We start from the raw sequence: 25719 nt of genomic DNA, 5'->3' as shown, positions 1-25719 counted from the left end.
CAGGCATACAGGCGCATAAACATAGGCTGCATAGAGATAACCAAGAAAAATATACAGAAATCTGCATTGCCAGTCAGTATTTTACGCACATACATGTTAATTTGAAGAGGTGTGATTTGCATTCTAGGAACTATCATTTATTTTACTCATGTATGCGTGTGCATGCAAATAAACACAAGAAATTTCACCCAAGAATACTGATGTTCAGACATCAGTTCCATGTGCAAGTATCCATAAGCCTAGTACACACAGCTCTTCTGCATTGTTCGGTCTCATGTCTCTCATATTTCTCTTGGCAATGCCCCATAGTTTCTCTATGGGTTTCAGGTCAGGCGAGTTTGCTGGCCAATCAAGCACAGTAATCCCAAGGTCATTGAACTAGGTTTTGGTGCTTTTGGCAGTGTGGGCAGGTGCCAAGTCCTGCTGGAAAATGAAGTCAGCATCCCCATAAAGCTCGTCTGCGGAAGGAAGCATGAAGTGCTCCAAAATCTCTTGGTAGACGGCTGCGTTGACCCTGGACTTAATGAAGCACAGTGGACCAACACCAGCAGATGACATGGCTCCCCAAATCAACACAGACTGTGGAAACTTCACACTGGACTTCAAGCATCTTGCAATGTGTGCCTCTCCATTCTTCCTCCATACTCTGGGTCCTTGGTTTCCAAATGAGATGCAAACTTTGCTCTCATCAGAAAAGAGCACTTTGGACCACTGAGCAACAGACCAGGTCTGTTTTTCTTTAGCCCAGGTAAGACGCTTCTGATGTTGTTTGTTGTTCAGGAGCGGCTTGACAAGAGGAATACGACATTTGAAGCCCATGTCCAGGATCCATCTGTGTGTGGTGGCTCTTGGTGCACTGACTCCAGCCTCAGTCCACTCCTTGTGAAAGTCCCCAACACTTTTGAATGGCCTTTTCCTGACAATCCTCTCCAGGCTGCGGTCATCCCTGCTACTTGTGCACCTTTTTCTTCCATACTTTTCCCTTCCACATAACTTTCTATTAATGTGCTTTGATACAGCACTTTGGGAACATCCAGTTTCTTTTGCAATTACCTTTTGAGGCTTTCTCTCCTTATGGAGGGTGTCAATGATGGTTTTCTGCACAACTGTCAGGTCAGCAGTCTTTCCCATGATTGTGATTCCTACTGAACCAGACTGAGAGACCATTTAAAGGCTCAGGAACCCTTTGCAGGTGTTATGGCTTAATTAGCTGATTAGAGTGGGACACTTTGAGCCGAGAATATTGCACCTTTTCACAATATTCTAATTTTCTGAGATTGTGGATTTGGGGTTTTCATGAGCTGTAAGCCATAATCATCACAACTATGACAAATCACGGCTTGAACTATCTTGCTTTGCATGTAATGAGTCTATCCGATATATTAGTTTCACCTTTTAAGTTGCATTACTGAAATAAATGAACTTTTGCATGATATTCTAATTTTTCGAGTTTCACCTGTATATGATATCGCTGCGATCGATGGTGGTAGCTTATGGTAGTAACAAGAAAAACACAGCTAAATTCAAGAAAATATTTTTTTACTATTTTGTGCTACTTTTCCTTTGATAATAAAAAATAATAATCAGGAGGTATCCATTGCCATTTACCACCAAATGAAAGCCCACTTTGTCCTGAAAAAAACAAGGTATAATTCACCTGGATGTTAAAAGTAGTTGTGATAATATGTACGGTTTTACTAACACACGTCAAAGTTGCAAATTGTGCTTAGGTGTTAAGATTTGTTTTACTCTTAGGCGTGAAGGGGTTAATCAGTACAGTATTCACAAAAAAAAAAAAGTGTGACCAAGACCCTGCATGCTTGGAAGCAAAAGAATACATTACGATACAAAACAATACATTACATCACTTTCGAAGTTGTATTCTGTCATATGAGAATTTTCGTAACTTTTGTAACTTCTTCATTTTCGATATGAGACTAGCATGCTACAGAAAGCAGACTATCGTTCATCCAATATGCTCATCATGTATATGAGGTTTAAATATACTTATTTTCTCTCTCAATACTTACAATGAGTATTATTACAGCAAACAACATATGCATTACTGATCTCAGCATGGTTAGATGAGCTCTGGCCAACTCTATAAGGAAGACAGATAAGGAGCACATACCTCCAGATCAGTTGTGTTTGATGACCTGTCAGAAGAGCTGGAGGAGGAGTGTATAATACGAGGCGGATACACCGGCAAGTCAAAATAACAGAGTGGATCCTTATTATGAATGGTCCCAGGATTGGTCTGGCCATCCCCTGGCAATCTCACTGCTCCGACCCCCTCCTAAATATTTAAGAAAGCTCAAGGTAAACGTTTGTTTATACAGAGTGAGTGACATGGTGTACAATAAGACATTTGAGGAAAAAAAACTAAAAAACAAAAACTCAAGAACTAAATTCCTGTGAGGTCTGACCACATGGCTGGTAACTGAAACAGACTCTAACAATAAGTCCTTGTGCACACTGGGTGTTTTAAAAACACCAGTAGCATTAGCTGTATAAAGTTGCGGTAAGTTTTTCTGCATTTTTCAGCATTTTTGCATTGGTGTTTAGCCGCTTTTTCCTGCGATAGCATGCTTACCCAAGAAAAACAAACAAACATTTTGGCTAACAAAAATGATCAAAAACACCGGTTTGACATGTTTTACTGTGTTTTACCACGTTTACAAGTGTTAGAGCGTTCTTACAACTAAAAACCTCCTCTAGAAATCCAGCCAAAAAACGCCCCTGCAAAAAAACACTGATTAAAGCTTATGTGTGCATGGACACATAGGATAACATGTTGGGGAGTTTATTGGCTGTAGACAAAAATGCCAAAAGCCAAAAACAGCAGCTGTAAAAATGTCCAGTGAGCATGAGGACTTGAGAGAGGACTGACAACAATATACTATGAAACAAGGTGTGGCATGAGGAAAATGGCCCCAGACTTGGCTGAAATGGGGTGCAGAATGAAAATGATACTAAGGGGGCAGCAACAAAAGCTCAAGGTGCACGAACATCTTCAATAGTTTGTAAAGTTATATTATTTATTTTTTCCACAAAACATTACTAAACAGAATGGTGGTCAGAGGAAATTGCATATGGCAGATCATCTGCTGCAACTACACCTTGGTTTTCCATCTTTCCGGTATCACATAAAGTTGATCTATAGCCAATGGCAAGCAGCCATATTGCTACAAATAAAACCCAATAGAAACGGGTACCGAATTATCCACTTTTGTAAATTCCAATAATTCTCATGTGCTCAGCCTCCTCTGAGGCAAAGCTCACATGGTGAAGGAATGACCTCATGACTTCAGGCATAGCTGGTTGATCTTACTTCAGTGGGCCTGACTGGCTTCTGAAGTAGAAATGAAGAAATTATGCACATATGGAAGTTCCTGAATCCTGATGCACATCATCACTGGGCATGTATCTCCTACCCAGGGGCGGACTGACCATTCAGGAACTCGGGAACTGCGCGAGGGCCTGGGGTCAGTAGGGGGCCCCATGAGATGCCCCTGGTACCTTTCATAGGCTTTTTTGGGTGTGGTTTGAGTGTGGGTAAGGACACATGGGCCCTATGATCCTCTATTGCCCGGGATCCCCATGAGTTGTCAGTCCGCCCCTGCTGCTACCATATAGGGGATGCCAGCTCGTACGGAGGCATGCCAAAAATTACACCACAATTACAGGTAAGCAATGCTAGCTAATTTTTCTTGAGGGTTTAGTTCACATTGATGCTTTCCTTCAGCATTCAGGATTAGGCCTTTGACTCATTATTTTCTTAAAAATATTGGCATAGACTTCTCCATGCCATGCTAATTTGCAACATACCTCTTGCACCTGCTCTATGCTGAGCCTCATGTAATGTCCCAAAGATGGTCCTGTGCTAAGACTTCTATTAGGAAGCATGTTTAATGGAGTCCAATGTAGGTTCTAAAAATAAAAAAAGAATATAAACAATACAATGGATGAAAATGAAAACAAGACATATAGGCTCTAGTATTGAGTAGAAAGCAAAAGGATGCTTATGGGCTTCTTTAGACCTTTGAAGTCACCTTCTTTGGGGGACGTATTGGCTGTGTAGGACTTTCCCAGCTGATAGTATAGTATATACTATGTGCCAGAGTTAAAGTGTAACATCTAACAGACAAATGCACAGTTAAAGTACAATAAACACTGTAGACATAAGCGCACAGATGTGTCCCAAAGGAAAAAGTGAATAGTGTCAACTGTCATCAATGGTAAAAACTCACTGCTGCCATGGTAAAAACATATAAAATGTATGAAGAGTATTGACAAGAGCCAGGCGCTGTGTAATTTGTAGTCATATAAAACACGTCCCGGCGTCCCAGGTGACGTCACCGTGATGTGAAGGAGACGGAGGGGAGGAACCCACATTGGAGCCGCAGCTTAGGAGGAGGAGGCCGGTTGCTGGGACGTCGGAAACACGTGGTCCCTACACTGACAGGCGTTCATGTCCTTTACTGCTCCCCTCTGAGCAGACAGGCTGTCCATCTGGGAACCTGGCTTCTTACAGCCACAGGCTGGTGTTTTATCCTATTATCCTGTGATGTTTTTATTAAAGGCACGCCTCCACATAAGGTGTTTTATATGACTACAAACTACACAGCGCCTGGCTCTTGTCAATACAGTTAAAATACATACTGCATATGTTTGCTGTTTTACCTGCGAAAGGATTTTTAATTCGGTATTATCTTATTTAATATAATTTATTGCAAAGCCAGACCTGTGATACACATTTTTTTCCTGGTTTGATGATGCAGCTTCCTTTGTCACCTAAAATAGATAGGTCCAAAAGAGAATCTACCCTCTTAAAACAAATAGTCTACCTATATGTGCAACAACAAAATTTTTCCCATATAGTTATATACATAAACTATCACCAAATCATAAAGTCCAGTGTCTCAGTGATCTAAACCAAATCATAAAAGTCCAGTGTCTCGATAAACAAACAACAGGTAGAACTAAAAGAGATGTATTTCTTGCAGTGTTGATTGTTGTGAAAAACCTCAAAAATAAAGAAACTCACAATAGTGCATTACCATAACATAATTAGAGAGAAAAAAAAAAAAAAAAAAAAAAAAAATATATATATATATATATATAAATATATACACCTATATATACGCATGCATGCACACACAGATGTGTATCATAAAATTGTGCAACATTAGGTGATATAAAATAGTGAAACACTTGTGAAAACCTTCCAAAAAACGGTAGTAAAGCACTCGTGCTCAAAAGTTATAAAATCCTGAAGTGATCCACTCAGTGAGATTCCTACCCACACGTGACACTTCTAGTGAGTAAGGCCAATATACCCTTACCAACAGTAGAAAGGACCCACGCCTTAATCATATAATATGTAGAAATCCTCCAAAGGAACTTTATCCTCCTCTCCTCCTTCACTTTTTGTTAGGGTAATGTTATAATGCCATCCACATTCACAGGTCTATGAAGCATGACGTACCTCCATATATATTCAGAATAGTATCATTTTAATGAATCTGCTTGCATTTAAAATTAAAAGTTAGCGATTTGGACAGACCCCACTATGTGGGGATTACCAGGCAGTCCCCACAGTTTCCCAGGCAGTCCACACACGAGTATCCAGCGATTCCCCAACAAAGATGGCCGCTGTAACACTTCCGGTTCCTGCTCCTTGCGTATGTCGTCACTTCCTCTTGACGCGTTTCGTCACATCCGGGACTTAATCATAAGAGAGCTCTCTTATGATTAAGTCCCGGATGTGACGAAACGCATCAAGAGGAAGTGACGACATACGCAAGGAGCAGGAACCGGAAGTGTTACAGCGGCCATCTTTGTTGGGGAATCGCTGGATACTCGTGTGTGGACTGCCTGGGAAACTGTGGGGACTGCCTGGTAATCCCCACATAGTGGGGTCTGTCCAAATCGCTAACTTTTAATTTTAAATGCAAGCAGATTCATTAAAATGATACTATTCTGAATATATATGGAGGTACGTCATGCTTCATAGACCTGTGAATGTGGATGGCATTATAACATTACCCTAACAAAAAGTGAAGGAGGAGAGGAGGATAAAGTTCCTTTGGAGGATTTCTACATATTATATGATTAAGGCGTGGGTCCTTTCTACTGTTGGTAAGGGTATATTGGCCTTACTCACTAGAAGTGTCACGTGTGGGTAGGAATCTCACTGAGTGGATCACTTCAGGATTTTATAACTTTTGAGCACGAGTGCTTTACTACCGTTTTTTGGAAGGTTTTCACAAGTGTTTCACTATTTTATATCACCTAATGTTGCACAATTTTATGATACACATCTGTGTGTGCATGCATGCGTATATATAGGTGTATATATTTATATATATATATATTTTTTTTTTTCTCTCTAATTATGTTATGGTAATGCACTATTGTGAGTTTCTTTATTTTTGAGGTTTTTCACAACAATCAACACTGCAAGAAATACATCTCTTTTAGTTCTACCTGTTGTTTGTTTATCGAGACACTGGACTTTTATGATTTGGTTTAGATCACTGAGACACTGGACTTTATGATTTGGTGATAGTTTATGTATATAACTATATGGGAAAAATTTTGTTGTTGCACATATAGGTAGACTATTTGTTTTAAGAGGGTAGATTCTCTTTTGGACCTATCTATTTTGAGTTTAAGCTTTCAGGGGTTGAAAGCTTTTTTCCAATTTGGAATTAGTGTAGGTGTAAGGGTGTTTTTTGGATATCATCTTCACATTGTATTTATTCCTTTGTCACCTGTCTATAGCCTTCTCACTGGACAATCAATCCCCATTACTGCTGTCGGAAAATCCAGGACATAAGAAAGGTGAACCCAGGCATAGCAGAGTGATCATCCTAGCTGTGTAATGTGACCAAGGTAAGTAGATCACAGCAATGACTATACAGAATTACAATTTTTGAATGGCAAAATCGTACACAAATAAGTAATAAAACTTTTTGTTTAGCTGTTTGCATAGAGTTTCATGAAAGCAGCTGTGCTGGGGATTTCTGCTGAGTGCATAGACATACATGCTTATGCAATGTATCATTCAGGGAACACAAAAATAGTTCAGCAGCTGCAGGGTACGCTTTAATATTTGTGGTCAGCTTGAAGTCACTGGAAAAGCTTGTGCAAGTGGCAATCAGCCGAGTAAGTAGTTTAAACATAGTCTTTGCTAGGCAGATGTTATAAAACAGGATAAAATAAGATCACATAACTGACCATTCTAAGCCTTATACTATAAACCTTACTACCATGCCTCTTAGCTATAAAATATTGGACCATCTTGGACAAATGACATGTCTTTATACAGTATAGGTGGTGTTTAACAGGTCCTCCTAGCATTAAGTAATATTGTCAAACATTACACAAGCATAATGTAGATGTTGTCTCCTATATACATAACTAGGTGACTTTATAAGAAATTTAAAATGTTACTTTTGTATAGAATACATAATTCTAATAATTTGTCATCATTTGAGTACTTTCATACAAACAACAAACCTCTTTGTCTTTATTTCTGAGGCCATGCGCTCCTTGTTTAGGTTCTTCCATGTGTGCCAACAGCTTACATCTCTCTACATCCACCGTGGCATCCATCACAAGACCCACCTGCTGTAACAGCTTATTTTTCATCACACAGGAAAGGAACATCAGCTACAGGTATCAGACTTTTAAGGAATGTAAGACTAAAGAGTTCTTAAAAGATCAAAGGAAAAGTTGACTAGTTTCTAGTCCTGGAAAGTCTTCTCATAATTAGTTGAATACGTTTTGCAATAAAGATACTTGCTTTCTGTGTAATATACTGAACAGCAGCGGCACTTTAATTTGTGCTTTATCACACTTAAAGTGTTACTAAACCCACAACAGTAAAATCAGTCTGTATTTGCAGTAAAGCATGCTTGTTATACTCACTGTGGAACCTAAGGGGTGTATCCTCTGTATTGTATAAAAAGGTGGTTTGATCCTGTCTTCTCTGTTCCTCCCCTTTTTCAAGCGATCACCTCTTATCTCTTGTTAAGACAGACTGAGCTGTAGGCATTTTACATATGCTCAGTTTTTTGGGGTTTTTTTTTTTGCGAGAGTGCATGTGATCAGCACAGGGCCAATCAGCCCTGGTCAGACAGAGGTAAGGGGTTTTGCATCCTCCTTGAGCAGAAATAAAACTCCTCCCACAAGCTTTAGCTAGCTAGCTTTAGCTGAACACTGATAGAAGTCACAAGACTGCTCTAACTTCTTGTCAAGGTCCTACCTTTTCCCTGTGGTTATGTTACTTCATGTGCTGGTGTCCATCTTGGATTCTGCTGTGCATGATGGGAGCCCTTTTATGCCTTCAAGTTTCTGTGGTCCATCCTCCAGAGGGGTGTGGCTGATGACATATAAGCCTGTGGCCCGCACATGCTCTTTGCACTTGTGTCTTGTGTCTTTGTGTTGCTGTTACTCTGTTCTGACTCTCGTGACTCTCCTGGTATCTGATTCGGCTTGTCTTGACTATTCTTTGTATTCTCCTTTGATCTGACCCTCTGTTGCTGAACCCGGCTCGTGACCTGTGATTCTCGTCTGCTGTCCTGTACTGTCCTGTCCTGTTGTTGTTGACCCCGGCTTGTCTGACTACTCTTTTGTCTCTTCCACCAGCTACACGCCATTGGCGGCGGCCATTACCGCAGCTGAGGTGTCTCGGGGGCCGCGACCTGGTTCCTGGCTGCGTCAAGTCCATCCCCACCATCAGGGGCCCTGGTGAAGGGCAGCCTGGGACTTAGACTCCGCGCCCTGAGGGACTTCGGTCTGTGGGTGGTGGTTGTCGTCAGCCAGTGCGTTACATTGTTAGGCCTGCCTGTCCGTTCCTCAGCTCCTGCCCTGACATTACACAAGTGCCATGAACCCTGACGGTGCAGGCACGCCTTCGCTCCCAATGCTAGTCGCCAGACTCGATCAACAGGATCACCTGTTGGATCAGTTCGCTCAGGCGTTGCAAACTCTGCTTGCACGCACCGCGCACCTTACTCCTGGTGTTATTAGGCCGGTTGTCGCTCCGGTGGTCGCTTCCGCTGCTGTTCCGCTTGCTGTGCCTACCGCCGCGGCTGATGCGGAACCCGCGGTGTCCAGAGGTATGACCGGTTCAGCCCCTCTTCCACAGCGCTTTGGGGGTGAGCCGAGTCAGTGTCGTGGGTTCCTCAACCAGGTGGGTATTTAGTTTGAATTAATACCCCACGCCTTTCCGTCTGAGAGGTCAAAGGTGGGGTTCCTCATCTCACTACTCTCAGACAAGGCCTTGGCCTGGGCAAATCCCTTATGGGAGAGGAACGACCCGGTGATTCAAGATTTTTCTGGTTTTGTCGATGCCTTCCGTAGGGTATTCGACGTACCGGCTCGTTCCGCCTCGGCGGCCAAGCTGCTCATGACCATGCATCAGGGTTCACGGACCGTGGCCGAGTACGCTATAGAGTTTCGTACCCTGGCGGCAGAGGTCGGTTGGAACAATGAGGCTCTGGTGGCTGCGTTTTCTCAGGGTCTTTCTGACTCATTGAAGGACGAGATTGCAGCTAAGGAACTGCCTGTGGTGTTGGAGGAGCTCATCTCTTTCCTGATCCTGATTGACACCAGGCTCAGGGAGAGGCCTTCACTCAAGGAACGCCTGCGGAGGCCTTCCAATCGACTGGCACCTGCGTTTTCTGTCCCACCCGTTCCTCCCTCTCCTCCCACGCCTCCTGGGGATAGCTTGTCTGGTGGGGAACCCATGCAGCTGGGGTTTGCTCGCCTTTCCGAGAGGGAGCGGGCCGCTCGGCGTCGGGAGGGTCGCTGCCTGTACTGTGGCCTCGGTGGGCACTTTCGGCAGTCTTGTCCGGTCCGTCCGGGAAACGCTCGCACCTGAGATCATGTCGGGGACAGATCTTGGGTGGAGTTTCCTCGTCCCCGGCGTTCCGCAAGGATAAGCCACTGATCACCGTGGTCCTTTCTTGGACAGGGGGCTCGGTGACGGCCCAGGCGTTGGTAGACTCTGGGGCCGGTGGGTTGTTCTTGGACAGCTCGTTTGCTGCGCAGCACTCCATTCCCCTGCAGGCTCGTGCTGCCCCATTGGTTCTCGAAGCAATAGATGGCAGGCCCCTGCAGCCGCCGCAGGTTACCCACGAGACCCTGCCAATAGAGGTAGCCATTGGGGCTGTTCACAGGGAGTTGGCCTGTTTTCAGGTGATTTCTTCCCCACACTATTCGGTGGTTTTGGGGTATCCCTGGCTCCAGAGGCACAATCCTACCTTCAATTGGCAAACAGCCGAGATTCTCTCATGGTCTCCACAGTGTGGGGCCGGGTGCATCCGGGGGCCGGTTAAGGTATTGTGTGCCTCCTCGGACTCTGCGTTGCCCACCGACTATGGGGAATACCGGGACGTGTTCGATAAGGTACGCGCTGGTACCTTACCACCGCATCGTCCTTACGACTGCGCCATATCCCTGCAACCCGGGGCCACTCCTCCACGTGGCAGGGTGTACCCTCTCTCTGTTGCGGAGAATAAGGTCATGGAGGAGTACGTGGTGGATGCGCTTTCCCGGGGGCACATTCGTAAGTCTACTTCCCCAGCAGGAGCGGGGTTTTTTTTCGTAAAGAAGAAAGGTGGGGAATTGAGGCCCTGCATCGATTATAGGGGTCTCAATCGGATTACCATTAAAAATGCATATCCAATTCCTTTGATTTCTGAGTTATTCGACCGCCTTAAGGGAGCAACGGTCTTTACCAAACTCGACCTTAGGGCGGCGTACAACCTCGTACGGATCAGACAGGGGGATGAGTGGAAGACCGCGTTTAACACCAGAACTGGGCACTACGAATACCTGGTGATGCCCTTCGGATTGTGTAACGCGCCCGCGGTCTTTCAGGAATTCATAAACGATGTCCTTCGTGATTTGTTGTAGCAATGCGTAGTGGTTTACCTGGATGACATCTTGGTTTACTCTACCTCCATGGAGTCCCATGTCCAGGATGTTAAGCAGGTGCTGCAACGATTGCGTGAGAACGGACTCTTTTGTAAACTCGAGAAGTGCGAGTTCCATCGATCCCAGGTTGCCTTTTTGGGCTACATAATTTCCGCGGAGGGATTTTCCATGGACCCTCAGAAGGTTGCGGCAGTTCTGCAGTGGCCTCGTCCCAATGGTCTTCGGCCCATTCAGCGCTTTCTGGGTTTTGCCAACTACTATCGGAAGTTCATCAGGAACTTCTCCACATTGGCAAAGCCTCTCTCTGACCTAACCAAGAAGGGGAGTAACCCTCACGAGTGGCCATCCGAGGCCATCAGAGCTTTCGAGGCTCTGAAAGCTGCCTTTGCTTCGGCTCCGATTCTTTCGCATCCCAATCCTGGGTTGCCCTTCGTCCTCGAAGTTGATGCTTCCGAGACGGGAGTAGGGGCTCTCCTGTCTCAGCGTCGGTCACCCGATGGACCCCTACTTCCCTGCGGGTTCTACTCCAGGAAGCTTTCCTCGGCTGAGTGCAACTACCAGATTGGAGATCGGGAGTTGTTGGTCATCATTCTGGCTCTCAAGGAATGGAGGCACCTGCTCGAGGGTTCCGCGGTTCCGGTCCTCATTCTTACCGATCACAAGAACCTGACTTATCTTTCGGAGGCCAAGAGATTGACACCCCGCCAGGCCAGATGGGCTCTGTTCTTGTCACGCTTCAACTATGTGGTTTCATATTTGCCTGGTTCCAAGAATGTCAGGGCTGATGCGTTATCACGGCAATACTCTGAATTGTCCAGGGAGGACTCTGAGCCAATCTCACTTATACCTCCAGATCAGATCCTGGCTGCCATTCGCACCAGTCTGACCTCTCCCCTTGGGGAGCAGATTTTGGCGGCTCAAACTGATGCTCCTCCCGGGAGGCCGGAGGGTAGATGTTTCGTACCCGAGGGATTGCGCACCCGCCTGCTGCGTACCTACCATAACGCCAAAACTGCCGGGCATCCAGGGAAGAACCAGCTGTGTTGGGTCGTCTCTCGCTTATTTTGGTGGCCAACCCTCCGTGCCGACATTGCCTCTTATGTAGCGGCATGTTCGATCTGTGCCCAGAATAAGTCTCCACGGCATCTCCCTTTGGGTCTTCTGCAACCCATTCCCAATGGGGAGCGTCCTTGGTCACATCTAGGGATGGACTTTATTGTAGACCTCCCGGTGTCTCGGGGTCATACGGTCATCCTCATGATCGTCGATCGGTTTTCCAAGATGTGCCATTGCATTCCACTCAGGAAATTACCCACAGCGCAGGAACTGGCCACGGTCTTTTCCAGGGAGATTTTTCGCCTGCATGGGTTACCTAAGGTGATTGTCTCAGACCGCGGGAGTCAGTTCGTGTCCAGATTCTGGCGTGCCTTCTGCTCCCAGTTGGGTATTAGTCTCTCCTTTTCATCAGCCTACCACCCGCAGTCCAATGGGGCTGTGGAGCGTTCCAATCAGGCCTTAGAACAATTCCTTCGGTGTTATATTTCAGACCATCAGGATGATTGGGCCGATCTCCTGCCGTGGGCAGAGTTTGCCAGGAACTCGGCGGTCAACTCCTCCACCGGGATGTCTCCCTTCATGGCCAACTATGGGTTTCAACCCGCGGTATTACCTGAGAGGTTCTCACCACAGGACATTCCGGCTGTGGAGAACCATCTTGCTGCCCTGCGTTCTTCTTGGGGGCAGATCCAGAGGGCCTTGAGGGACTCAGCTCAGCGCCAGAAGTTCCAGGCTGATCGCAGACGGTTGCCCGCTCCTTCATACCAGGTCGGCGATCGGGTGTGGTTGTCTACTCGCAACCTCAATCTTCGGGTGCCCACACCCAAACTGGCTCCCCGTTTTGTCGGTCCTTTCCGCATTCTCCGCAAAGTGAATCCGGTGGCCTATGCACTTGCCCTTCCGTCTGGGATGCGGATCTCCAATATCTTTCATGTTTCCCTGTTGAAACCTCTGATCTGCAATCGCTTCACTACCTCTCTTCCTCGGCCCCGTCCTGTCCGGGTTGACGGTCATGAGGAGTATGAGGTGAGCCGGATCCTGGACTCTCGATTGGTGCGCGGTCAATTACAGTTCCTGGTTCATTGGCGTGGTTATGGTCCCGAGGAGCGTTCCTGGGTTCCTTCCGCGGATGTCCATGCTCCTGCCCTCCTCCGCGCTTTTCATACCCGCTTTCCTCAGAAACCTTTTGTTGAGCCGCGGAGGGGGAGGGGCCCTTGAGGGGGAGGTACTGTCAAGGTCCTACCTTTTCCCTGTGGTTATGTTACTTCATGTGCTGGTGTCCATCTTGGATTCTGCTGTGCATGATGGGAGCCCTTTTATGCCTTCAGGTTTCTGTGGTCCATCCTCCAGAGGGGTGTGGCTGATGACATATAAGCCTGTGGCCCGCACATGCTCTTTGCACTTGTGTCTTGTGTCTTTGTGTTGCTGTTACTCTGTTCTGACTCTCGTGACTCTCCTGGTATCTGATTCGGCTTGTCTTGACTATTCTTTGTATTCTCCTTTGATCTGACCCTCTGTTGCTGAACCCGGCTCGTGACCTGTGATTCTCGTCTGCTGTCCTGTACTGTCCTGTCCTGTTGTTGTTGACCCCGGCTTGTCTGACTACTCTTTTGTCTCTTCCACCAGCTACACGCCATTGGCGGCAGCCATTACCGCAGCTGAGGTGTCTCGGGGGCCGCGACCTGGTTCCTGGCTGCGTCAAGTCCATCCCCACCATCAGGGGCCCTGGTGAAGGGCAGCCTGGGACTTAGACTCCGCGCCCTGAGGGACTTCGGTCTGTGGGTGGTGGTTGTCGTCAGCCAGTGCGTTACATTGTTAGGCCTGCCTGTCCGTTCCTCAGCTCCTGCCCTGACACTTCTGATGAGAAAAAGTATTTAGCAGTTTATATTTACTAAAATAATTACATTTTCATGTTCTGTGTTCCAGATATAGTGGATGCAGGGTCCTGGGTTTAGTAACAATTTAAAGCGGAGACATTTTCCAGACATTTTTGTGTTTATTAAAAGTCAGCAGCTACAAAAACTGTAGCTGCTGACTTTTAATAAACACACACTCACCTGTCCCGGAGTCCAGCAATGTTCTCACCCACGCTGTCCCTTCTCCCCTTCCTTCCTCCACGGTACTGGCATCTCAACTGTGGGCACCAGGCTGTGACAGCTTGCAGCTTCACAGCTGGGTGCCCACTGTACATGCGCGAGTTGCACTGCACCTCCTAATTGGTACGGCAGTCTTCTGGGACCTGTGAAAGTTCCCAGGAGACTGCAGGAGGGAGGAGGGGGCCTAACTGTCAAAACTAGGTACCTGTTCCCCCAAAAGGTGTCAAATATGGCAGCGGAGGAGGGGAGAAGGCAAATAAGTGGAGCTTCTGCTTTTGAGTGGAACTCCACTTTAACTGCCAGCAAAATGACTATTTATATTTGTAGGACCAGATAATAGTGTTCATGTATGTTGTAATAACAATGCAAAAAACAAACAGCAATACACTGTATAATAGCAATACATGATCAATAACATGATTACTTGTAACACTCCATATATTTCATTAGGAAGAAAAAAGTGTCTTTTAACCACCTTTCACCTTTGCTGAGATTCCAAGCCAGTATACCAGTATTACCAGGATATGAATTTAAATCGATTTTCAGGTTACAACTTCTTAGACATGATAGCTGCATTAGTTTTATTTTTCCCTTTATTTTCACCTGGTGATCCAATAAGTTTGTTATTTTTCAGCTTCCTTTACCAGACCAATTTGCGTAGCAAAAGTGGCAGAGTGTTCAGACAAACCACTTTTCTGTAACTGCCTAATATGTGTTAGCTGGAGGTAAGCTTTAATGTTTTAGTCACTTAGGTAAAGTCCATCAAAATCTAAATTCCATCAAATACTACTCTCCCCACACAATACTGCTGTCCAAGGGTGTCTTTGTTGCCCCTCAACATATAGAAGAGCCACCTTGGACAGGAAGTGTATTAATGGTCAGATCACCAGGTAAAAATAAAAGAAAAAAAATAAAAACAGATTTAACAATTAAAAACCATTTAACACTGACAGGTTTCTGCAATGCTCAGTGTTTATTCATTTAGGTGAAATCTTTATTCCAAAAGGAAAATAAACTGTTGCTGTAACTGCTTAACCGCTTCTGTGCCACGCCATAGCAGAAATACTGCTACAGGGCAGCATGGGTGCACAAAATCACATATATATACGTGATTTTGCAGTTCTGGGTAGGGAGCAGCTGCCATTCACGGCCTCGGTGGTCAATCACCGGGTCCCAGCTGGGGATTACTCGTCAGCATTTGGTGATCTCCGACGATTTCCGACGGGGAAGAGACCTGTATGTAAACAATACAGATCTCTCCCCTGGCAGCTCCTGAAAACTGCATTGTATGGCTCTGCATGGCATAGCAGAGCCATACAAAGCAGTGCGCTTACAGTGAAATACACACACAGCCCATATGTCAGTGACACCAAGTCAATTCTCCCCAGTGTCAGAATGCCAACCGCAGTCCCGCTATAAGTCGCTGATCGCCGCCATTACTAGTAAAAAAAAAAACCAAAAAAAAAAAAACCAGTATATATACACCCCATTTGTAAACCAATTAATTTACACGTTTTGCGATTTTTTTAATAGCAAAGACATGTAGCAGAATACATTTTCGCCTAAATGAAATTTGATTTTAAAATTTTTTTTTACTGGACATGTTTAATAGCAAAAAGTCAAAATATAGTTTGTTTTTTTTTAATTGTTGGTCTTTTATTGTTTATAGCACAAAAAATACAGAGACGATCAAATACCACCAAAAGAAAGCTCTATTTGCATGAAAAAAAAAGGATGTAAATTTAATTTGGGTGCAGCATGCATGACCGCGCAATTGTCAGTTAAAGTAATGCAGTGCCTCATAGCAAAAAATGGCCTGGTCAGGAAGGGGGGGGTAAATACTCTGGAGGGAAAATGGTTAAAAAGCATTAGCTGGAGTTCGACTTAAATTTTTTTTAGTCATGTCCATCCTAATCTGCTAATACATCCAACTCTATCTTCTTGCCGGGCTGAAAATGTTGCTGTCCAAAGATATCTATATTTCTCCCCAATTCAGAAAATAGCCACCGTAAACCTAGGTTCATGCTAATGCGGGCCGTGCGTCCCGCATTTGCTCAGGCATGTTAGACCATTCATTGAATGGGCTGCTGTGCCGTTTCCTACAGAAAAAAGATGTGTGCACCTTTTAAAAACATGCAGGCTCAGGGAAACCGCATGATCTTTTTGATCATGTGCTTCACGCATTCACAAACACGTTGTGGGCTGAGATGCGTGAGGGCACATTCAGAATACATGGCAGCCTTACTCGTCTTGTAAGAGCGGCACATTTTGGCTGCGTGTGGTTGTGGGACTGCAGACAGGTGTGAATCTAGTGTAAGGCAGGAAGTGTGGATCACCAGGTGTAAAATTAAGGTTTAAATAAAACACAAAAAAACATAATTCTGAAGCTCAATATTCTTAATGGTTTGAGTTTATTTAAAGCCAAAAATAAAGCTAAATAGTTGATAAAGGATACAGCAACATCCAGAGCAGCGGTGCCCATAGAGATAAGGAGCCAAGGAATTGCTCTCACAAAGTACTCCTGGTGTCGGTCATGTGACATGATGGCAGCCGCATACATAATGCTTGCCAAAGCAGAGAAAAGGACAGCCCAGGCCCGAATTACTGGGAACACCATTCCTCTACACTGCAAATGATAAAATGACTATAACAGCTAACCAAACCAACAGAGGGTCAAAGTGCAATTAATTCAAATAGTTCTCTTTCTATAGAGTGTACAGAGTGTGTTTATGATATATACAAATGACAGTGAACTGACAAAGAGGTAAAGATTATCTGAGGCTAGGAGAAACTCAGAGTTGGTCATTGTTGGGGCAGCACAGTGGCTAAATGGTTAGCACTTCCACCTGGCAGTACTAGGGTTGTTGGTTTGAATCCCAACCACGGCACCACCTGCCTGGAGTTTGCATGTTCTCCCTGTGACTGTGTGAGTTTCCTCAGGGTATTCCAGTTTCTTCCCACACTCCAAAGACATGCTGATAGGTGAATTGGCTCCTGTCTAAATTGGCCCTAGTATGTGTATGTATGGATGCGAGTTAGGGACCCTAGATTGTACGCCCCTTGAGGGTTAGGGACTGATGTGAATGTACAATATATATGTAAAGCACTGCATAAATTTACAGCGCTATAGAAGTACCTGTAATAAATAATCGTATTGTAGCGTTACCCTCTTGGGGGCTACTGTGTTTCTGGTTCCCTCTAAGCTTTGCACAGCCAGGCAACATATTTGCCACAGTCCATGAGCTAGTTTTTTTTGTCATTTTATTAGGGAAAAAAACTAGGATTAGGTAATGGGGATTATGGGATGCCCAGCTTATCTGAATCAATGCACATGGATAACTTCCTTCCTACAGATCCTGGACTGTTCTTTTCCTTGAAAGCCATCAGTCTTTGCGGATCAGTAGCAACTGCCCCTTACAGCTCATCTGAAAGTTAGCTCTTCTTATTGCAAACTACACACAGAGATGTCTCCTCTCCCCTGTAGAACTGCCTCCAGCTCCGCAGCCTGCAGACACTACCAGCCCTCCTGGCTGCTCCGATGATCTCCCAGGACAAGGATAAAGGGTTAAGGACAGTGCTGTCCTTTGGAAGCTTGCTACATGTGGCATTCTCTCCCCTTGTGAATCCCTGAATGTGCTAATGTACTCACTCTGTCCCTTGCTCCCACTGCTCACAGACCTTGATCCTGTTCATTCCGCACTGCTGATAGACCCTCCTGAGACAGTCCGCGCCCAGTCTGGAGGCCAGCCCCCTTAGACCTAGGGGACCCCTCCCAGGCCACCGACAGTCTCCTCTGCCCTACATCTTCCATCCAACTCCCCTGCCAGCCTGGCTATCCCATATTTATGGGTTGGCCTCACCACTCTACCAGTTCCTCCAAACCTGGGATTAGTTAGACTCCCACAAAACTACAGATTAGGTCTCCACCTCTTCTGTTCACTGGCTTCTGGACGGCTCTATGGTCCTCCAGAGCCAGGTGGAGGCTATAGAGTCCCCAACCTGTTAAGCCATTCAGCTTGACCTGTAGTAACCTGACCTTAATCACAAACTCACATACTTACCTTGAGTCATAAACAATAAATTTACCTACACTACACTAGTAGCACACTAGAGGGTGCTACAGTATACTGTCAGAGATCAGATTGATCTGTGATGTGTGGCCTTATCCTTTTAGGCCTCATGCACACTGTAACTGTCAAACACCTGTTTTACAGGAAAAAGGTTATTTATAATGTTTCTTATATCTATACACAAATGTTTTGCCTTTCATTTCTATTTTAAACTTAATGTGTATTTTGCAAGGTGAAGTTTACAATCACTTTAAATGCCAATGTAGCCCTGACATAAGGAACAACTATATCATTCCTGTAGCACTGAATAACCACAGTGTGATCCACGGTGATCTACAGCATCTATGTTTTACAAACCACACTTAAAGGTTGAATATTCTACCTTGAACAGCAGACATGACATATTCTGTTATTCTCTTACCACTTTTGTAATGACAGGTACTCGAACTGTCCAGGACACCAGGACAGCAATGATCCCCAGAGTAAACCCCACAACATCTATACGTTCCTGAAAGATGAAAAACTCTGTGGCACAATTTATTTTGTACAAATAGAGAATTCATTGACATGGTTAGCTTTGCAAAAGAGAATGTTTCAACGTAGCAATATCTAGGACTACATTGCTCTTGCTTAAATGTTTTGCTATGAATGAAAGGGGAGACATCCACCTAGGGAGCAGCCACTCTCCTGCTGCTGAGCAAACTCAGTCATACTTAAGGGCTGTACTGACCCCATGCCAAGCCTCCTGCCTGGGGATTGGTCAGGATCCCTTAAGCATGCAGATCAGCCTCTCCTCACCCTCATCCACTGCTTTTAGAATCTTCTCCAAGTTTCCAGAACAGGGGGAGGTATCAAGGAACTGTTCTGAAGAGCCTCTCAGCCCCGACCTAAATTTGGCCCTGCGGACTATTCCCAGGCTGTTTCGCAGCCTAACTAACAATCAGCAAATAGCTTCCCCTGGCTATCTAGGAGGGGCGCTACATATATGTTCAGTAAATGGAAATATAAACTAGGTACAGATTGTCCCATGTATTCTACTTATGAGTTAAATCACACAAAACAATTGGACAGGTATGCAAGCTGCTTCTAGCATTGGGAAAAAAACATTTAAAATATTTAACGTCAGCATAAAATGTTGAAATTTTTTTTTCTTTTAACAAAAAGACTAACTTTTCCAGCAGGATAAATGCATTCATTTTGAAGGACAAACTTGCTGCATCCAGCAATGGTGGCATGAGTACGCAATACAGTAACAGCGCTGGCAGTATCAATATGATTATTATTATTATTTTTATTATACAGGATTTATAGCATCAACAGTTTGAGTAGTGCTTTACAATATAAAGGGAGACAGTACAATTACAATACAGAGGGATCGCTTGAAGGCGGACAGGGTAGGAGCTAACCAGACATACTAGGGTAAGGAATTCCAGAGGAAGGGAGAGGTTCTTGAGAGGTCCTTGAGGTGAGCAAGGGAGGAGATAACAAGGGAGCTAGAGAGCAAGACGTCTAGGGAGGAGCAGAGTGGATGATTTGGGAAGGGGGGCAGGGAGGGAGAAATATTGCAAGCTCAGTTTTAGACAGATTGAGTATGAGTTTAAGGAAATGGTGAGACATCCATACTGATATGGATGCCACTGAGGGGTGAGCTGAGGAGTAGAGAGATAGAACTGGGTGTCATCTGCATAGAGGTCGTATTGGAAGCCATAGGACAGTATCAACTGGCCCTGGGAAGAGGGGTATAGAGAGAATAGGAAGAGCCCAAGTACAGAGCTTTGGGCTACCCAAACAGAAAGAGGAAGAGGAGCAGAGATAAAGTTGTAGGTGACACTAAAGGTGCAATGAGATAGGCAGGAAGAGAACCAGTAAAGAGCAGAGTCACAGAGGCCAAGAAGTGGAGTTTATTGAGAAGGAATGGCTGGTTGACTGTGTCAAAGGCAACAGAGAGGTTTAGGAGTATGAGGATGGAGTAACTGCCATTGGTTTTAGCAGTTAGTAGGTCATTAGTGAGTTTTAGTTGGGCAGTTTCAGTGAAATGTTGTGGGCGGAAGCAACTCGTACGGTTGTGGACAAGGTATTCAAGAAGTTTGGAGGCAAATCAGGAGCAGAGAGATGGGTCTTAAGTTGTTCAAAAAGGTAGAGCCCAGAGTTTTCTCAAGTAAGGGGGTAATCAGTGCATGTTTTAGAGGGGAGGGAAAGGTGCCGGTGGAGAGGGAGATTGAAGATGAGGGTTAGAAACTATGGGACAGAACATGAAGGGTGCCATGGTAGTTGTGAGGGGACATGTATCATGATTTGACCTATGATCACATGACTTATAAAAATGGCAATATTAATCTGCTTTGTTGCATTATATCTCAATTGAACTCTTGATTTAGTACTGTAATTCAGACTGCATAAACACATATGCCACTCTTTTTCTTATAGCTGCTAAGTGCTACAGCAAGGGTTAAGAGAGGTGGTTGAAAAAATCAGATGAAGTCCGGAAGTGACGAAACGCGTTAGGGGAGTGACGTCATTACGCACGCACGCTAACCGGAAGTGTCGCCGCGGCCATTTTGTCGGTTGGAAACGATCGTTTTTTCAACCAGAGACTGAAATGTGCAGTACAGAGAGCTGGATAAAGTGTTTTTACATGTAAGTGTGGAATAAATTTATATCTTTTTATGAAATCTGCCTGATTGAGCCTTCTCTTTGTCCATATGAGGAATACCCCGGGATAAGAGTGATGGAGGAATGCCTTTCCTATCTAACAGTATATGCCTGAATATACCATAAGAGGGTAATGGTATTTAGCATCTACTTTGGCTGGAGTATATAGGATATTGATACCTAGTATCACTTTTCACTTGAGATTGGAGTGATCACGAGTTCTCACGTTTATTTTTTCTTTATTGATTTTTCACTATTTTTGGTGTGATTTGAGTTTTGCACAGTGTGAAGCATATATATATGTTTGAGGATATTACACTATGATATATTTTTCTTTTTACTTTTGAGGATAACAAGGCATTTTTGGATAATCGTTTTGCTTCACTGAACACATAAAGAACGTTTTTGTTTTTCTTGGGATTTTTTGGACATTTATTTGTTTATATTACATACTTTTTTGGAGATTTGGACACTTATTATTATTATTATTATTTTTTGGAGATTTGGACACTTTTATATATATTTTAATTTATTATATTTTATTTTATTTATGTTATTTTATCATTTATATTTGATGATTTTGGAATATATATTAGAGGGGTGGTTTATTATTATTTTAGTTTAGATTTGATCATCACCTTTTGGAATATGTTGGTTTATTGAATTTTTGAGATAGATTGGGCTGATTGGGAAGTTTATCACAAAAAGTACATTTAATAATCCTTTAATCTATAGCCCTGCTCAGGGAGCTAGAGGGCTGTTGATCTGAACAGAAGGGGGTTTATTTACTAAAGCTGGAGAGTCCAAAATCAGACTCCCTTCTGCATAGAAACCAATCAGCTTCCAGGTTTCATTGCCAAAGCTTCATTTAACAAGCCGAGGTTAGAAGCTGATTGGTTTCTATGCAGAAGGGAGTCTGATTTTGGAATCTCCAGCTTTAGTAAATAAACCCCATGGTGTCAAAAGATGTGGAGGCATCTGACTTGGCTGCCTTCTTCTTTAGAACCTGGCATTTATACTTGGAAAATCAGTGGTAATCTGATGCGATGTATGAAATGCCGTGGCAAAATCTGTGTAACCCCTTCCTGCCCACAATCTATACATTATCAGCATTGACAGCATCATGCTGGGGAATACATTAAAGAATGAATTTCCTTGAAAGCCACCAGCCAATACTTTGCACAACTGGCTTTAACAGCTACGATCACCACTAAAGATTAAGAGCATGAGTGGTTCCCGATTATGAGATCACATGCAGACTAGAAGCCTCACTGACACAATAAATAGACAAACACTGGCAAATTCAGGCTAAATGTTGTAATTGTCAGATACTATTACAGAATTAAAAAATTATATACAGCATATTCTAAATTAACAAATCCAAATTAAATAAAATGTGGGGTTTATTAAAACAGTGTATGGAATAAACGTTGTACAAGTCCTTACAAAAATGAGGTATGCAGATAAGTAGTAAAGCTAATAATATGTTAAGGGCTCATGTACACTGCAGCTCCTAAACTGACATTCAGGAGCTGTTCAGCATTTTTTTCAGCAGCCCCTGAACTCTCCCTAATGTTTTCCTATGTGTCCATGTACACATAGTCGTTTACAGTTGTTTACAGGCAGTTGAGTTTACAGTAGTTTTTTTGAACGCAACAAACTTGCGTTCAGGAGTAGATTTTACTGGCGTTTCGAATGCCAAATGTTTGTAATTGCTTGTAAACACGATTAACTACGTTTATAAGCGTTTGCGTTTAGAAGTGTTTTTTAACTGTTCCATGTCCAGATGTTGTCCAGAGCCTTTTTTCATCATCAGAAATGCATGCAAAGCGTTTTCCATGTATTCAAATGGAATACAGTTTCCATCAGTTTCCATCATTCAGAAGAGTTTTCCAAACGCCCCGTGTACATGAGCCATAACTGACACAGGGCTTCTAGGTATCCATTATCTCTGGTCACAAAAGGGCAACAACAAATCAGAAATCAGCTTTCAAGGATCTTAGGTTGCCCTTCAGTTTAGGTTTGTGCTGCAACACCAGCATCAAGTCTACAGCATTCTGTTATTACTGATCTAGAGATAAATATTCCACATCTAGGTTAACGTAATGATACCACTGAAAATCAATAACAAGAGAGTAGTGTACTGGAAGGAGAAGGAATGAATGTACTGTTCATTAAATACTGCTGACAGCTGATGTAACTAATAGGTAAAAGGTATGTCTCAAAGATGAACAGTGTCCTGTTTTGGATTTTAGTTCATAATTAAAAGATTCCTGCAAGCCTTTCTTCAGAGAATAAGACCTATGAGCAACATGCATTACTGTAAGATTAGCCTAATCTCTTCCCTAGTTCACAGTACTCAAACTAAACGATGCTTGGTGCGTATATTTCTTAGGTAAATATCATCCAGACAAGATTATTAGGCAGAAACAGAAGATACTGAATTGTAACATTTGATACTTTCCCATACATGATTTTAGTAGATAAACAAATTCCAGGAGCTGGAAACTTCATCCAAATAAATCCTCTGTAGCTGATCTCATCAGGAACAACACACACGCACACACACGCACACACTCCTTGATACAGGCTAACAAAATATATTTACTAGGGTGTCAGATAGGTATAGGGTCATGCCTTTTTATTCTGTGTTCATTTATCTTCTCTTCCTCTCTTTATGCTTCTCTCAGAACTTTCCTACTGCTAACCCAAGTTTTCTTTTTGGACTCCCTGAACACTCATCCTAAGCTATACCTTGGTGTAGTACAGTTCTCATCCTCTGTAAGGAAATATGTCTTTTTAACTGGCATCCATTTTGTATAATGCCTCCATTTCTAGATGTGTGAACAATTAGTTTCGGTTTTGAGTTTCGCTTGTAACTTTTCTCTCGTGTCCTGAGTCTAATTTGTATTCTCAGTAAACAGAACCACCTTATATGGTACTCATCAACTATTTGCAGTTTCTGACTTAGCTTTTATACTCTGGTGTCTGGAGCTTTATTTCTCCCGGGCCTGGTGGTGAAAAATAATCGAGGACAGTTGGGCTACAGACAGAAATTGATCCTATCACCTTCCGCTTCATGTTGTTTTGGTGGTTCACGGACTGTCTACCCATTAGAAGAGACAAGAAACAAGAAGAGAAGGGTGCACCAGCCCTGCATCATCTTTGGGATTCCTTTTTTTGAAATGATCAACCATATGTATACTCACAAACAGCATAAAATCTCAAGCCTATCAATATCCACAGTATCTTGCAATAAACTGATCCACCATGTGTGTCCCAACTTGGGCTCTGAGGAAGAGGGGTCCCCCCTCAAAATGCGTCAGCCATTTTGAGTGTCTTCTTTTGGTTGGGACTTGTGCAGTGGACCAGATTAATGCAGTACTGGAGTGGCTGAAGATCTGTGGCCAAGATTGTTCTTTTTGGTTTGCATACTGCTTACCCATTACATGACCTTACTTGAACAGAATTGGGTCATAGTTACCTGCAGAACACTCCCAAGCAGCTTTCTTCGAGGACCATGGGATACTTCAGGAAGTAGAGGGGTGTTCACTTGTAGGGAGTAGTACCCCAGACTTATCATCACACAGTAGGTAAGGGCAGAAAGGACCGGTTTGCGGTGCCTTTTTCTTCTGGAAGGTTGATGACCTATAAAGAAAAGAAGAATATTTTATTACATCATGTTTTTATTTCTTTGATGGTGTGTTAGCAAACAAAAATTCAAATCTCTTTGTAGTTATAACAATGGCTGGATATGTATTTGGAACTGAGATCTCCCAGTATTTCATCTATCATCTTTTGAATTTCCTACTAATGCTGAGGGTTAGTAATTTCATTTTTAATATTTGTGTTTTAGTATAGCTCATTTATATCTCATTTATATTTTATATATACAATCTATAGATACCCTGGGACATGTCATATTGATTTGGATTATCCCATTCTTTCATTTGGAAGACTCCAGTCTCTCATTTGATCGATTGCTATACGATCATTTGATGGCGTTTGAGGGTCAGTATAGCTATATGTGTTTTTTTTTGTTTTTTGTTGTATTCCTATTGCATCTTCAGTTTATGTCCAGTATATCATACTGAAAATGGGCGATCGTTTGTAGAGAGTGGTAGACGTGGGAGCTTAACTTGGTTGCAGGTGGCACATATACTTGATGTATATGCATTTCCTAGATTAATGTGGACATAGGTAGTTTATATACATGTTTCAGACATGATTTATCCTCTCTATTGGATGTGATTATATTATTTTAAGCATGTTTTTTTCCTCCCCCTCCCCATCTTTTCTTTGTTATTGTTATGTATTTAAATTTGACTTTTTTCCTGGTGTAGTTTGGGAAATTCTGATTGGTTCTAAGTTATATGGAGCATGTTCACTTCCCCTTGTTGGTTTCCATTGGCTTCCCCACAGCCTTGGCAGAAGTGACAGCCCTTCTTTATGTGTTCTTTCTCATGCCCACTCCTTGTTTCTGTAAGTATTTGTATGCTGTTATGTGGTGTATAGTTTTCTTTTGGTTTTCTTTCTTTTTTTCTCCCCTCCCTCTCCAGTTTATTTCCCTGCTCCTGCTGATTAGATGATCCCCACTTTGGGGACTATTTGAAGAAATGTACCTATGTATTATTCTAATTTTGTCTTAGTGTGTTCTAATTTTGTAGAAACAACCCAATTACACGTTAAATTTGTCATATACAAATATGAGGTTCCGAAGAAGCGGTTTTCGAACCAAATTAGTTTACGCTCATAAGCTTTTAAACACCATAGGCCTGTAAACACACATAAATGCACATAATTGCACACCAAAACAAACATTCTGTATGCTTTATTTTTCTGCCAACTGCTGGCAGAAAGATCCAGCATAGATAGGAGTTTTTTTAATATGCCCA

General features: G+C 43.4%; 1 protein-coding gene across 1 annotated transcript in view; it reads right to left on the bottom strand.

Moving 5' to 3' along the window:
* TMEM44 (transmembrane protein 44) overlaps positions 1-25719 on the bottom strand; it is a 72179-nt gene that overhangs the window by 22662 nt on the left and 23798 nt on the right. Inside the window, exons 4-9 of the mRNA XM_089675653.1 lie at positions 24309-24472; positions 18594-18680; positions 16558-16728; positions 7525-7677; positions 3829-3930; positions 2132-2296 (exon numbers count right to left, since the gene is read on the bottom strand). Coding sequence (XP_089531779.1) covers positions 2132-2296; positions 3829-3930; positions 7525-7677; positions 16558-16728; positions 18594-18680; positions 24309-24472 — 842 coding nt within the window. The remainder of the gene's footprint in view (positions 1-2131; positions 2297-3828; positions 3931-7524; positions 7678-16557; positions 16729-18593; positions 18681-24308; positions 24473-25719) is intronic.

Source organism: Staurois parvus, unplaced genomic scaffold (genome assembly GCF_062004578.1).
Source record: "Staurois parvus isolate SC_StPar_1 unplaced genomic scaffold, SC_StPar_1.0 ptg000155l, whole genome shotgun sequence".
Classification (NCBI taxonomy): Eukaryota; Metazoa; Chordata; class Amphibia; order Anura; family Ranidae; genus Staurois; species Staurois parvus.
The sequence above is the reverse complement of the archived record's forward strand: the minus strand, read 5'-3'. Positions and strand labels throughout refer to the sequence as shown.